General features: G+C 33.8%; 2 protein-coding genes across 2 annotated transcripts; one reads left to right on the top strand and one right to left on the bottom strand.

The window, feature by feature from the left end:
- The first annotated feature begins 2,313 nt into the window (after nt 1–2,313).
- On the top strand, nt 2,314–8,789 carry LOC127105800 (kinesin-like protein KIN-14C). The gene is made up of 22 exons (XM_051043006.1): nt 2,314–2,518; nt 2,982–3,185; nt 3,291–3,448; nt 3,534–3,644; nt 3,742–3,961; nt 4,250–4,377; nt 4,468–4,551; nt 4,665–4,742; nt 4,830–4,922; nt 5,022–5,051; nt 5,149–5,487; nt 5,571–5,652; nt 5,739–5,834; nt 5,912–6,085; nt 6,239–6,345; nt 6,433–6,615; nt 6,712–6,875; nt 7,025–7,278; nt 7,405–7,559; nt 7,627–7,994; nt 8,103–8,200; nt 8,310–8,789. Exons 2-22 carry the CDS (start codon nt 3,065–3,067, stop codon nt 8,363–8,365), a joined length of 3,099 nt encoding a protein of 1,032 aa, XP_050898963.1. The 5' UTR covers nt 2,314–2,518; nt 2,982–3,064; the 3' UTR covers nt 8,366–8,789.
- Nucleotides 8,790–10,390: 1,601 nt separating this feature from the next.
- Nucleotides 10,391–11,838, bottom strand: LOC127105799 (uncharacterized). Its single transcript, XM_051043005.1, has 4 exons — nt 11,673–11,838; nt 11,389–11,567; nt 11,239–11,302; nt 10,391–11,015 (listed from the first exon to the last, which is right to left on the bottom strand). The coding sequence occupies exons 2-4, from the start codon at nt 11,520–11,522 to the stop codon at nt 10,731–10,733; spliced, it is 483 nt and encodes a 160-aa protein (XP_050898962.1). The 5' UTR covers nt 11,523–11,567; nt 11,673–11,838; the 3' UTR covers nt 10,391–10,730.
- Nucleotides 11,839–14,841: the final 3,003 nt, after the last annotated feature.

Below are 14,841 nucleotides of genomic sequence, written 5' to 3'. Positions count from 1 at the left end.
TAAGGTTAATTACACTATCTCAATTCTAGTTTGAATTATGGGCAGACATGTTCATAGCAAGATCGATTGGGGAACTACCTAAACAAATCCTTGTATACTCTCTCTCTCTCTCTCTCTCTCTCTCTCTCTCTCTATATATATATATATATATATATATATATATATATATATATATATATATATATATATATATATATAGAGAGAGAGAGAGAGAGAGAGAGATCTTTTATTTTTCGTTTGCAAATTGTTGATTTCGTCGATCGTACGATTAAGTTATTTGGATATTATTTTTTATTACATTTTGAAATTGGTGTTGTTGAGTTCATCACAATTCCTTAGGTTGTGATTGGGTTTTAAGCTCGACAATACCACATAAAATTCTAAACAATATTGATTGCACACTATGTGTTCGATAAATTGTCTCAATTGAATTTTTTTGTGAATTATCATTGGAAGTAGACTATCCTTGTTGTTTTGCATTCAACTGGTTGTGATTAATTATGTTTGGATAATTTAAGATTCATTATCATACCATGATTACTATAATGCATATACGAACTTTTTGATAGCAGGTTCGGTTAGATGATTTTGATCCGGGATACTTCCGCATGCCATAAAATTTTTCAAAACTACTTTTTATCAAAGTTTTAACCAGGGGCCTAGTTTTATCAAAATAATTGAATGAAACTCTTTTTTAATGATATGAAAGTTATGTATAAAATGTTATTGTAATGCACATATGAAAACTTGAAAAAAATTGTTTGAATTATATGAAAAATGATGTATGAAAGAGGTATTTAAAAAACAGTTGTATTTGAACTTAAATACATCTCATTATGCCTTTTTGATTTGATGCAGTGTTTTGGAAAAGTTTCATGATTATTGTATAGGATTTGGAATCACAATGGTTCATATTGCACAAAATAGTATGTTATTTCAAAAAAAAAAATGTGCAAATTGCGGGGATTTCAAACTGCCACAATTTACGAACCAGTGTGATATTTTAGAAAATAATAAAATCGCAATGGTTTAAAACTGCCTCGGTTTATGAACTAGTGTGTTGTTTCAAAAAAAACAGTAAGATTGTGTGTGGGGGTTTCAAAATGTCAGAATTTACCAAAATCGGATTTGCAAACAAATTGCATATAACAATCAATTAATCTAAAGGAGCAATTGATTGCTTCCTTTGAAAACTTGATGTTTAGCCTTTGAAGTATATTTAATGATAACTTATGATGCATGGGTGATGCATGGAAGTTTAGGAATATTAGAGATGAAAAGATGAATGATTTTGAGCACCTAAAGCTTATATACATATGAATTATCATTATATCTTAATCTTCATGATTCAATCCTTTGATTTCTTAAGTTTATGCAATCTCGATACTAGATTTCAATCTTTTTCTTCTTTGATCTTTCTTCAATGATAAGATTTTGTCTTCATCAAAACTAAGTTAAGATAGATGATGCACATCTTTTTCGCACTTAAATCTTGAACCCTGCAAATCTCAACAGATCTGAAGACAATCAGATAAACAAAAGCTCAGGATACCCACCTTGCATCAGAAACACAAACCTGCGACTATGGATAAACCATTGTTTTAAGAGACCCGCCAGAGAAAATGAAGGAGTTGCCGCAACTATCGAAACTACCATCAAGGAGAGCATCGTAACCGAGTTACATTACACAACAATATCCCAATGAAATGCTCTCCCACTAGAAGACAAAAATATGATGAGGATTCAATTGAAAATTCAACCGATAAAAAAACAGCACAACACCAAATCTAACGTAATGAGTGGCCAATCTGTCTGCAGCGAGTGTTAATCGACCAGACCAAGCGTTGCTGGAATCAAACCTCCAGAATATAGTGAAATTTCCAAGGATCATCGACACAACCCAGAGAGGATAAAGGGTGGAGCGAGACTTCACGCCACCAAAGCCATAAGCTACATCGAATCATCGAAAATTTAAATTAAGAAAGAGATGTGATTGTTTAGAGAGAGGGTAGAGGAAAAACTTTTTAGAGAGAAAAATTGTATCGATCCTTCTTATCTTCTTAAAATGTCCTTAGAGATTAATCAAATATAATATAGCTAATAAACCGTTATAAAAAAAAATATTACTAGGGAAGAAAATTCAAATTATCAAATAAAGAATAAATCAATTCTAAAACATAACAAATTTAAAAAAAAAATAACACAACATTATACTTAGAGTAATGAGCACGTTTCCTTCAAATTTTATTAACAAAGAGATCGTGCTCTTATATTCTATTCATCCATTGTGACGCACAGAGCTTTTCTCGGACCACTCTTTCTCTTTCCTTCCAACATTTTCCAACTAAACTAACATTACCTAACACACTAACATTATATCATTTATTATTAATCATTAATTAATTCATTAATTCATTAATTAATTACTAATCATCAATTAATTTAACTTAATTAATTACCTACCTGTTTCATTCCTTCTCCTCAACCACCATTGTTCATTCAACCTCAACATTCCCAGGTTTCAATGCTTCTTTCTTTTTCTCTTTCTTTTCAATTTTTATATATTCTTCATTCTTTTTTATTTCTATTTTTTAATCATTTCTTGCACAAGTCAAATGCTGGTTCCTTCCTCGTAATTTTCATGATATTTCAATATTGATTCTGAATTTTGCATGCAAACAAACAAAATTTGTCATCTATATCCGGAAATTTCTATAACCTGTTTTTCAAGTTTTCTTCCTTTGGACGTTTCTTCGTAAAATTGTTCATTTTCTCTTCTTAAGCCTTTGCAAAATTGTTCATTTTCTCTGCAGCATCGACATCGTGTGTGTCTGTGTTAATGTCAGTATCAGAAACCGACATTGATACTTGTGAATACGTTTAATTTATCCAAGTGTTAGTGTCGGTGTCGTGTTTCTGGTGTATTTTATTGTTTTGCGATAGTTGCTATTTAGTAGTAAGTGTTGAATGTTGAATTTCAGGCTTTGAAGAGTTCTTTGGGGGACATAACAGAACGAAGGGAATTATTACTTTGAAATGTATCTTTTGATATTATGACCTAGTAATGAATTCCCCATCTGATAGAAAGATTATAGTACCCAAAGAATTTGATAATCTAGATGACATTTCCTATGGAGTTGAAAGAAATGGTCATTTAGGATTATCCCCTTACGGCGAGGTCGAAGGTATGGAGATATCGTTGATTCCACGACTTAAACCCTATTTGTAGTTTGCATGTTGTTTGTTCGTTTTTTGAGATGAATTGACCTTTTCTGTTTGAATGTTTTCAGGGAAACATCGATTGGTTTTGGTTGAATGGTTGAATAGTCTTCTTCCTTCGTTGGACTTCTCGACGAATGTCACGGATGGTGAGTTAAGAGCGTGCTTAAGCAATGGTACTGTTTTGTGCCTGATACTGAACAAACTACGACCCGGTTCCGTGACTATGGTAAGACTTTTTTAACTTTGGGTTATCTTTGACGATAGATTTGGCGAATTTGATTTCAGAGTTCAGGTGGATTCTTTTTTTGTAGGTTAGTGAATCTGATCTTTCTCTGCCTTCACAATCCGAAAACGTTAAGACCTTTCTGAAAGCTTTGGATGGATTGGGATTGCCGCGGTTTGAAATATCAGACCTAGAGAAGGTATAAGAGATCCGACTTTATACCGATTTTTTCGCGTCGTGACTTTGTATATGAGTTTGGTTCATGCTTCTTTGCCACTGTCTCTTTGGTTGTGTAGGGATCTATGAAGCCTGTTGTGGATTGTCTTCTAATACTCAGAATCAAAAGCTTGATGAATTCTTTGGGAGAAAATGCTTCTTCAACGAGTTCCACTGCATCGAGTCCCCGTGGATATGCAGCTTCGAGTTTTCATTATTCCCCACCGTTTAGCGTGGATAAGCGGAGGGCTTCAACTGAGTCGAGGTTTCATCATGTTTTGAGTAGCCCTAATATGGCGGGTCCGGTGAATTTTATTAAACACATCCTCTTCCTTCTGTATGTTTTTGTTGTGAAATATATATTGATATAATGAGATCCAATTTCGTAAACATGGTGGCTTGTTAATGATAAAGCGTATCGATGATGTATGTCATTTGAATTATCGAAGCGATGTTATTGGAAATGTCCTAACTTGTACTATAAAAGCTAAACATTGAATTTTGTAGTTGATATTCGGTAGACCGATTAAATCGCGTCGTTGTCTTTATAAGTGACTGATGGGTTCTATTCGTTTGAACGTTGTGCAGAACCGTCGGCTTCGTTAATATACCAAGTTGGTAATAAGTTCCATGAGGTGTTTCAAATTAAACCTAGAAGCTATGCAGATCTTCCCGCCGCAAAAATATCCGAAATGATGAAATCAAATAGTTTAGATGTGAGTTCTTACGGTCGACCTTTAGATACGTATATTCACACTTACGATTTTTGGTTCGTGAATGATTTATTGAAGTGTCGATTGTTGCAGAATGCTCCGACTCAGTCGCTACTAAGCGTAGTCAATGGTATTCTTGAAGAAAGCGTCGAAAGAAGAAATGGAGAAATACCTCATGTATGGCTTGCAAATGAAAATACAAGTATATATCCATGTGAATGACTTGCTACTCAAACTCATGTAACCGATACAGTTTCGTAATTATTTTTTTATCGCTTTTGTTTGTTTAGCGGGTGGCGTGCTTGTTGAGAAAGGTTTCACAGGAGATTGAGCGGCGCATATCAACTCAAGCGGAACATTTACGAACTGTATGTCCATTTCATAATTCTTAATAGATGGTTACATCTTATTTTCTCAATCGGTTTCCTTACGTCGCTTTCTTTACCTGCATTCAGCAAAGTAATCTTTTTAAGGCCCGGGAAGAAAAGTATCAGTCGAGAATAAGAGTACTCGAGGCAATCGCATCTGGAAATAAAGAAGAGAGCGAGGTATTTCAAAATATTATCGTTTAGTCATTTTGTTAGAAGACGATCCGTTATATTCCTTCGTATTTTTCTAATTGATATCAGAGAGAACTTTTGTAACAGATATTTGCTGGCAAGCTTCAACGGTTGAAGGTAACAATTTGTTACTTGCATCATAAGCAACGTATATTTTCGTGATAATAAAGAGGTTTTAATTGGATTATTTTCATGTTTTGACTCTTCGATCCAGGTTGAGAAGGGCAAAGACGAAGAAAAAAAGGAAAACGAAAAAAAAATTATTAGGTTGATGAAAATGCTAGATGACAAAAATTTGGTAATTTTAGAATTGACACAAAAACTAGAAGCAGCCAAAACACAATACGAATCGCAATGCTCGCAGTTGGAAAAAGAAGCCGGTGATGCTAAAGCAGAATTGAGACGGAAATCTCAAGACTATGAGCATCAATCAGAAGAGTTGAGGAACGAGGTTAAGGAACTTGAGACTTCTTCGGATTCGAAATATCAGGAGTGGAACGTGAAAAAGAACCATTTGCAGGCGGTTATAAATTTTCAATTTAGTTCTCTACAGGTACACTTAAAAATGTGTCAATGTCAATGTTATAATTGTGGTGTCAAACATTACAATTTTGTGCTTGATTTGTAAACATCCAGAAATTGAAATTATCTTGGGAATCGATTAGGCAAGATGTTGTGAAAGAGCAGACGGTTTATGCAGAAGAGTGTAATCGATTAGGTAGGACTTCTCCGTTAGAACGTCGTTTTGATAAATCTTCTTCTTTTGGAATGTAATCTCTAATATTTTGAATGTAACTTGTTCAGGTGTAAATCTCAAACCACTCGTTCATGCATCTCAAAACTATCAAGTCATCCTTGCGGAAAATAAAAAAATGTTCAATGAAATTCTAGAACTAAAAGGTAGAATTACCCGCGTCTCTCTTCTTGTGTTCTTTTACGTAAGTGTACTACGAATTCACGCATGGTTTTTCGTACAGGAAATATCAGAGTATTTTGTCGAATTAGACCATCCCTTGTAGGCAAAAAGGAAACACAGTCAATTATAGAAGACATGGGTGAAACTGATTTGGTTGTGGAAAATCCCTCCAAAGGGAAAGACGCACTTCGATCATTTAAATTCAACAAGATATTCGGTCCTGCCACGACTCAAGGTTTATTTCTATATACTCTCCGTTTTCTGATATTAGGCTATGGAGATTTTGTATCATGATTTATGTGTATCCATATTACGGTTTTTCATTATTTTTAGTTGTAATGTCGATATCTTGATGTTGTTCCGTGATTCTACTCTGAATGGTGTGTAGGGGAAGTATACTCTGACATTCAACCTTTTGTAAGATCGGTGCTAGACGGATATAATGTCTGTATGTTCGCCTACGGACAAACTGGTTCAGGGAAAACTTACACAATGGTATAAACCCTCGACGTATTGATTTTATCTTATACTTCATGCGATTAAAGAAATTTCACATAGTACAAAAAAATCGTCTTTTCTCAGACTGGTCCAAGTGGAGCAACAAGCGAAAATCTTCTTGGTGTTAATTATCGAGCTCTAAACGATCTCTTTAGAATTTCCACAAGTAGGTCAAGCTTCACAGACTATGAGATTTGGGTTCAAATGGTTGAGATATATAACGAGCAAGTTCGTGACTTGTTATCCACCGACGATTCTCAGAAAAGATATCCTTTTATAATATCTTTTTAGACAATTTATATTTTTTTTGCATGAACTTTTTTTTCCCGTTTTTTCTTCTCTGGTTTCCTTGATTTGCACACACTTGGGATATTGACTCAATCTCAATCCAACGGTATAGCAGTACCCGATGCTAGCATGTTTCCTGTTAAATCACCTTCTGATGTCATTAAGTTGATGGACATTGGACTTAAAAATAGAGCTATTGGCGCGACCGCTATGAACGAAAGAAGTAGCCGTTCTCATAGGTTTGATAATTTCTTTCTTTGACATCGAACATTGAAGTAAAAGCTTTTGATTACGACTTATATGACAAACAGACATATCTGCATTTCTATTGCGCTTCGTTGTGTATTATATTTAACATGCTTTTACACTTTATGTCGTATAAACTTAGTGTGGTCTCAATTCATGTTCGTGGGAAGGATTTCAAGTCGGGTTCTACTCTGCATGGCAATCTTCATTTGGTAGATTTGGCGGGAAGTGAAAGAGTAGATCGTTCTGAAGTAACCGGAGATAGGCTTAGAGAAGCGCAACATATAAACAAATCACTTGCTGCTCTCGGAGACGTCATTTTCGCCCTTTCTCAAAAGAGCTCCCATGTACCATATAGAAACAGCAAGCTTACTCAACTTCTGCAAAATTCTCTTGGTATATCAAATCAATGTTCATCATTGATTGTGTCAACATGCATTGTATTACCTTTTTTCGTTTAGATCTCGTTTCAAGCTTCTACTAGATTTTGATTTGAATTATGTATTTGATTTCGCTACACAGGTGGTCATGCAAAGACTCTCATGTTTGTCCAAATTAACTCGGACGCGAGTTCACATTCCGAAACTCTGAGTACTTTAAAGTTTGCCGAAAGAGTTTCTTCCGTTGAACTAGGAGCTGCACGGAATAACAAGGAGGCGAGAGAATTAATGGAACAGGTATTTTAACTTGTTCACGTAAATTGAATATGTTGGCATGGTTCTATAATTGTTTTTTACCTTGAAGGTGACTTCTTTGAAGAGCACTATTTCGAAAAAAGATGAGGAAATCGAGCGTCTTAAGCCGCTAAACGCAACGGTCGGTGGTATTTCCAAGCAAATTCAGAAACAATCAAGTGGAAGTTATAAGCATCTTGTTGAAGGTGATACCCAACCGCGAATATTCGATCATATACAGCAAAACGAATTTCTCCGTCCATCTGAAAACGCTAGGCGAAAAACTCAAGGATTTTCAGATACGGGTTTCAATGAAAGATCGAGTGATATCTCTGACAATAATAGTCTTGCTTTGGGCAACGAAACCGATGGTTCTTCCGATAATTCCAGTTCCATTATCAGCCATGAAAGCAGAAAAAGTTCAGATACGATGAAGAAGTGAGTAGTGCTTATATTATTACAACATCCGCACTAATTCAAAGTCGTGTCTAAAATTAATGTATACATGATTTGATTTATTTTAAAATTTTGATTTGTGTCTTGCAGGTCTAAAGTATTAACCAAAGCCGTTAAAGTGGTAAGGAAATTAGGCCGAAATCCGTCTAGTGCGGGTATAGAAAAGGACTCCTTGAAGAAAGGACCAGGTAAATGCAAGCTAAAACAAAACACTTGCGCATAGGTCACGTTAATCTTCACTATGATGTTCGCGAAACATTTTAGATTTTTCAACTTTCGTCGTAAATTTGATTTCAGGTCTCACAAAAAGCCCGAGTATTAGCCACATTAAAGCTTCAAAAAGGTGGCAGTAGCTACAATCAAATTGCAGAGTTTTCACAATTCAAAATGTGCTGTGTAAATATGAATTCAGAATCCACGCAATAAATGCGCGGCGCGGCGAAGCTATTGATCCTGATTGTTCGTTCTCAAACTAATTATGAAGATTATCTGAAGGTGTTTTGAGTAAGGCATAATATGAGCTCTCTGATGAAACTCGTATCTGTCATTTTTCTGCAGTGAGTGAGTTCGGATTTGTGTAAATATAATTGTATAAATTACTTCCTTCGTCTGTTGGAACTTCTAACACTTGAATTGTTAGTTACATTGGTGGCATTTTTGTGGATAATAGTATTGTATCATATGAAAAGAAAAACAAGTTTTGTAACAGAAGTTCAACAATAGTGATGAGGTTGGGCTGAAAAATAGTAATAATTACGCGCATACTTTTGTGATAGAGATGTATGTTTTCTGGCTACAATGAACCACATGCATATGTGAGCTGTGAAATGATGGTTGCCTAAAATTTGAGGGACAATAAATGCACGTGAGTCAGTTTGTCTTAAATATCTGAAACTTTTTTAGATATATAACTTGGAAAAATATCAATAAGTCATTTATATTAATCAATAATCAACATTCAACATAAATCATCAACCATAGATTATGTCATTTGAGTCAACCATGAAAATAAACTCAACATAATTTAGGAATGAAACCGATCTGTGAGCCTGTGAGCCGCCTACAAGTATTTCCATAAAAAATATCTTATTTATATATTTTTCAAAATAAATGCATCTTTTAAATACTAATATAATATTTATTATTTTTTCTCATTATTATATCCTTATTTATTAATTTTCACTTTTTTGAACTATTCCACTAACTATAATAAACAAGGGTATTTTAGTAAATGATATTAATTTTATCATTAAAATCAACACATTTAATCATTTTCTTCAAAATCATGTCAAACTCAAATAAGATATTTATTATGAGACGGAGGAAATACTATTTTTCCTTTATGAACAAGTGATTTTGCACGCGAGAACCCTACTGACCATCCAGATCAATCTGACGGCTGACCATGATTCACACCCTAATTCTACGCGCAAGAACTATGCGGCCGTCCAGATCAATTTGACGACTGACCACGATCCACACTCTAATTCTACATGCGAGAACAACTATGCGGCCGTCCAGATCAATTTGACGGCTGACCACGATCCACACTCTAATTCTACATGCGAGAACTCTACTAGTCGTCCAGATCAATCTGACGGCGGACCGCGATACACACCACGTGTACACTTTTAGTCTACAACCATTTCTCCTATTTAATGGAAGTGTATCATTCTCATTGACACGACATTTTTTATTTTCTTACAAACTTGAGCGTTTGAGTGTTAATTTTACAGATCAATCTCTCCTCCATCACATCAAAAGTTCATGACCATTGTGTCCGCCTCCTTGTTCACCGATCAATCTCTCTTCAACCACATCAAAAGTTCATCCACCCGATCTCCTCCTTATTTACCGATCTATAGTTCCTCAAGGCAACAATGACTAAAACTAGAATGAACTTTTTCTTGTACCTAATTTTGGCTTTGGCTTTGGCTTTTCATCTTGCAAATGGCAAGTGCAAGTGGCTATTTATTTCACAGTTGCCATCCAACTTGTCTGATAACTGAGAAAGCATTACGCAACTACGAATCTCAACTTCACATGGGACCCTTTCATGAATACTATATCATGTTTCAAGATCAACCACTAACAATCAAACCCACAACACATCATGTGTTTGCCACATGACATAACTCTCTCTCTCTCCTTCACATGCTCTTATCACACACATAGCTGACTCATCTTCTCATCTTCATCTCACTTTTTCTATACCCTTTCACATCACCAAATACTAATCCTCTTTTCCACACAACACATATCATTCAAAAAAACAATCTCTTTCATGCTTCCTAACATCCTGTTAAACCTATACACTAGTGTCTTTCTCAGAAGAACACAATCATGAAAAACTAACAAACAATCAAATAAGCAACAACTTCAAAAACTCATTATGATTAATAACAATAATAGGATGTACAAAATTCCAATTTCCTCCAAATTACAATTACATAGGAAGGATACCTTAAACTCTCCACAAACCTAATAACAAAACAGAAGAAAATGGCTTCTTTTCTTACCTTGTTTACTCTGATTTGTTCTCTCTTTTATTGATTAACATCAAACTTCAAACATCACAATTATATATACATCAAACACTACTAATTATTAAGATTAGATCCTCTTTCCAAAGGAAAAAAAAACTCTGCTGATTCTTGGTATTGAGCTGTGTTCTCTCTCACTATTTTCTATGTTCTTCTTTCTTTCTTCAAAAATGGATTAGGCTACAGCAGAGATACTCCTTCTATCTCTTCTAAGACAGTCAAAACCTTCAATCCTAACAGCAGCTTGTGTGTTGCCGAATTCCATCGGAACACCACATCCTCGAGCCGATGGCGAAACCGATGCCATGGTAAATGGACTACTAAAATTCCCATTACCATTACCAAATCGCTCGTCTTGGATTACAGGGTTTGAAGCCCTGCTCGGTGGAGATCCGATGAAATACGGCGGCGATGATGCCAACAATTTATCTGCCGCCGATACCGGTCTCTCCGTATAGCCCTACAAACAAATCAAGTTTGATTTTTAAAATGAACTATCTCATAAATCATCACCAAAATTTGAGTTTCACAAGAAACCAACATGAACTATTAGGTTAGATTCTTTAAAAAAGACAGAATACATAGGAAAATACAATTCTGTTACATAGGAAAAACCTAGTACTAGGATAATGAGTAAACATGAAGATTGCATAGGAAAGTAAAAAACACAAACAAACACAAACCTTGGGATGAATGATGTCAAGAAGTTCTGCCCCAACTCCTGAATCTTCAATCTCAGATTGGTAGCTGATTTTCAAGAAACAAAAAGTAAGAAAAACATTATTTTTATTATAAAAAAAAACAAAACAAAATTCAAGAAAATGGGAAATTACCTAAAAGGACGCCTGAAGGGTCTGTTGATGGATGGATACCGACGAGGTTTAGGACAAACCACAGATTCCATCTTCACTTCTTCAAAGCTGTTTGTCATTGTGTTCATCTGTGGGAATCCATAGTAGCAATTCATCTTCTCTTGAGAAAGAAAAAAAATCACAAATCTTAACAAAAACACCTAGAACAACAACAACAAAAACATCATTAAAATCACCAAAAAAAAAAAAACATTATTAAAAATCACAAAAAAATCAAGAAAAAAAAGTGGAGAGATAGAGAATACCTAAGAAGGAGGCAGAGGTAGAAAGAGAAAGGATATTGTTGGGTGCTTGGTGGGTATTCATAGTGAAGAAGAATATTGTAGAGTAGGGGTAAGTGTATAGTAAGTGATGTGAGACCGCACTTAGGTAGCGTTTGTTGGGTTCTGATGTTAGATTCTTCTTATCTTATGGATGAGTCAACCTTTGATTAACATCTTGGGTGATTATTGGTGATTGTTTGTTTGTGTGAATTTTCTTTTTTACCCCTTTGGAAAGTCAGAGAAGGACATTACAGTCTGTTAAAAACCATTGTGTTGGAAAGTGGACACTTGATAGGTAACGTGAATGTATTTATTGTGTTGCAAACTTCAACCATTTGTTTTTTTACAAAGATCTTTTCTCAAAGTCAAAAGTCACCATTAAAAGGGGGAAAAAATGGACTTCATAGTATCTTGAAAACAATACTAATATTTTACAGTAATTTTTATAAAATAAATTTACAATTTTCAATATAATGTTTAATCATTAAATGTTTTTTTTAAGCTAGGAAGGGATACTTGAGTCGGTTATATAACATTCATGGTGTGTTACGAAGGGATATTTGAATCGGTTATATAACATCCATAGTGTCAGGTTAGATTGATGGTTAATAAAATTAATTTTGATATATTTGAGTTTGATAGAATTGATTGAGATTATCATAATTGATTTATGTTTATATATATTTATGTAAAAGTGAGTTGAATAAAAAAATTAATGTAAAAATCACGTTTAAACTAAAAAATTACAAATTATAGTTTCAAGTAGAATCAATTCTCGAGGGAGAATAACTAAACACCTCAAAATCACTCTAGAATAAATTCTACTTCTCTAAAGCAAAACCAAACATACTAGCATTATTTAATGTGATTTTTAAGTGTGGTATTTTGATCTTTTTACACTTTCTTTTTCCTGCTATGTGACCACTCTCTAAGTGAGAAAATGTGTACCTATAATAATCTTCGGAGGATGTCAAAAGTATGGTAGGTGTATGTTAATAGATTTTTATGTAGAGTTACTAAGGGATCACTAGAACCGGTTATATAATATTCATGTTATTTAATGTGATTTTTAGGTGTGATATTTTGATCTCTGCACTTTCTTTTTCTCCTCTGCGATCATGCTCTGAATGAGGAGATGTGTACCTACAAAAATTATCAGAGGATGTCAAAGTAATGTAGGTGTATGTTAATAGATTTTATGTTAGTGGAATAATGAGTTTTCATATAGTGAAGCTCTATCTCAATACACTTCAATCGTTGTTCTATTATATTGCTAGTTCTTAAATTGAATCTAAGATATGTGGTGGTGCGTATCGGGTTTGAATACGTTCCATGATCTTTGGAACATTGGAAATATGTTGTTGCTTCTAGATTTTTATTTATACGTCTGATGAATTTTGGGGATGATATTGGAGATAGTTTTGTGCACTTCATCATTTCTTTTTGTCGATGTGGACACGACATATCTTTTATGTGATTATGTCTTGTAATTGAATATGTTTGTTATCTTAAAAGTGTTTTTTTTTATAACTCGTGAAATATTTCGATTGATCCTCTTATGTTCTTACCAATACACAAACATCATAGACTTTTATGTCATATCTACCAATATATTTATGTTTGATAACCAATAAGAATCCTTACGACATGTCTTGTATATAAGTTTAAATAGTTCTTTGGTTCCTGTAAGTTGACGTATTTTTTATTTTAGTCTCTAAATCTTTTTTTATGAGGTTTTTATATGTTGAGTTTCGTTTGATTTTAGTCCCTGGCGTCAACCCTCTATTACAAAAAAAAAAGAGGTGTCAAACATCAAGTGACATGGCATGGGAGGATGAAATATATATATATATATATATATATATATATGTATGTATGTAATTTAACAAAACATCTTCTTCTTCCTTAGTTCATCTCCAACCTCCATTTTATCTCACCTTCAAACTCCATCTCCAACCTCCATTTTTTCTCACCTTCAAACTCTATGTCAATTCTTGATCAAACTCATTTCAAAGAAAAAAAATTCGGTTTGAAAAAATTATGGGTTTGTATGAAGGTTGGATAAAGATATGAACACAAACCCAAAATTCTGGATAAAATAGTATTTTTGTCCCTGTAAGTTGGTGCGCTTTTGGTTTTAGTCCCTGTAATCTAAATTTTTTTTTGGTTTTAGTCCCTAATAATGCGTTTGTGTTCATATCTTAATCTTCAATCTTCATACAAATCCATTTTTTCAAAATCTTTTTTTTTTATTTAGTAGCTTTATTATTCACACTTTCTCTCACAACCTTCACATTCATCTTCCATTAGAGCTTCATCAGCTTCTTTTTATTCCCTCCAAAATCTTCAGTATGTAGAATCCAAAACCCCTCAATTTTGCAATCATCTTCTCCAAGTTCTAAATCATGACCCTCATCTTCATGACACATAACCCAAATCTCCTCAATTTTTCAACCCTAATTGTAAATTTTCAATCATTGACACTCCTTTTCAAGATACAAACTCAAATCTCCTAAATTTCTTATTTTTTGAAGTTTATTATATTTAATTTTCACTTCTAATTTTACATGCTAGTGTTGGTTTTGAAATCATTATACTCTTTTCTCTTTATGGAAACAAATATATTTTGGTGAGGAAGTAACACAGATGATTTGTTTGTATACTATTTGTGTTCTTGAATTTGATAACATTTCTTTAAGTTGCAATCGAGTCTTTAGTGTTACAATATCAGTTTCAACATTAATCCTGGGTTTGAAAAAAATTGGGTTTGTGTGAAGGTTAGGATGAAGATATGAACACAAGCCCAAAATTCTAGCTTAAATAGTCTTCTCGTCTCTATAAGTCGGTGTGTTTTTTATTTTAATCCCTAAATCCTTTCTTCTTTTTTTTAGTCTCTAATTATGGATTTCACAATAAAATGTTTTAAATCAGTGTTGCGGCTCCAAATCTCTTGACTAATATTAGCAAATTGAAATATTTAACTAGTAAGGAGGCAAAGTTGATAAAGTCATGAATCTAATAATAGGAAAACACTTCCCATTGCAGAATATAAACAAACCATGAATTTAACTATTTGTAAAGGCAACATGAAAAAATTCCACACACAAAATTTGCTTTAACACTTGGACAACAATAAATCACTCATTATTTC

This window comes from Lathyrus oleraceus, chromosome 7 (genome assembly GCF_024323335.1).
Source record: "Lathyrus oleraceus cultivar Zhongwan6 chromosome 7, CAAS_Psat_ZW6_1.0, whole genome shotgun sequence".
NCBI classification, from domain to species: Eukaryota; Viridiplantae; Streptophyta; class Magnoliopsida; order Fabales; family Fabaceae; genus Lathyrus; species Lathyrus oleraceus.
This window is presented reverse-complemented; position numbering and strand designations above follow the sequence as displayed.

Coding starts and splice junctions, on each gene's coding strand:
- LOC127105799 (XM_051043005.1), bottom strand. CDS start 11,522: ATGAATTGCTACTATGGATTCCCACAGATGAACACAATGACAAACAGC. Junction 11,303..11,388: donor CCCTTCAGGCGTCCTTTTAG/GTAATTTCCCAT, acceptor CTTGAAAATCAG/CTACCAATCTGAGATTGAAG. Junction 11,016..11,238: donor TTGACATCATTCATCCCAAG/GTTTGTGTTTGT, acceptor ATTTGTTTGTAG/GGCTATACGGAGAGACCGGT.
- LOC127105800 (XM_051043006.1), top strand. CDS start 3,065: ATGAATTCCCCATCTGATAGAAAGATTATAGTACCCAAAGAATTTGAT. Junction 5,488..5,570: donor TTCAATTTAGTTCTCTACAG/GTACACTTAAAA, acceptor GTAAACATCCAG/AAATTGAAATTATCTTGGGA. Junction 5,653..5,738: donor AGAAGAGTGTAATCGATTAG/GTAGGACTTCTC, acceptor TAACTTGTTCAG/GTGTAAATCTCAAACCACTC.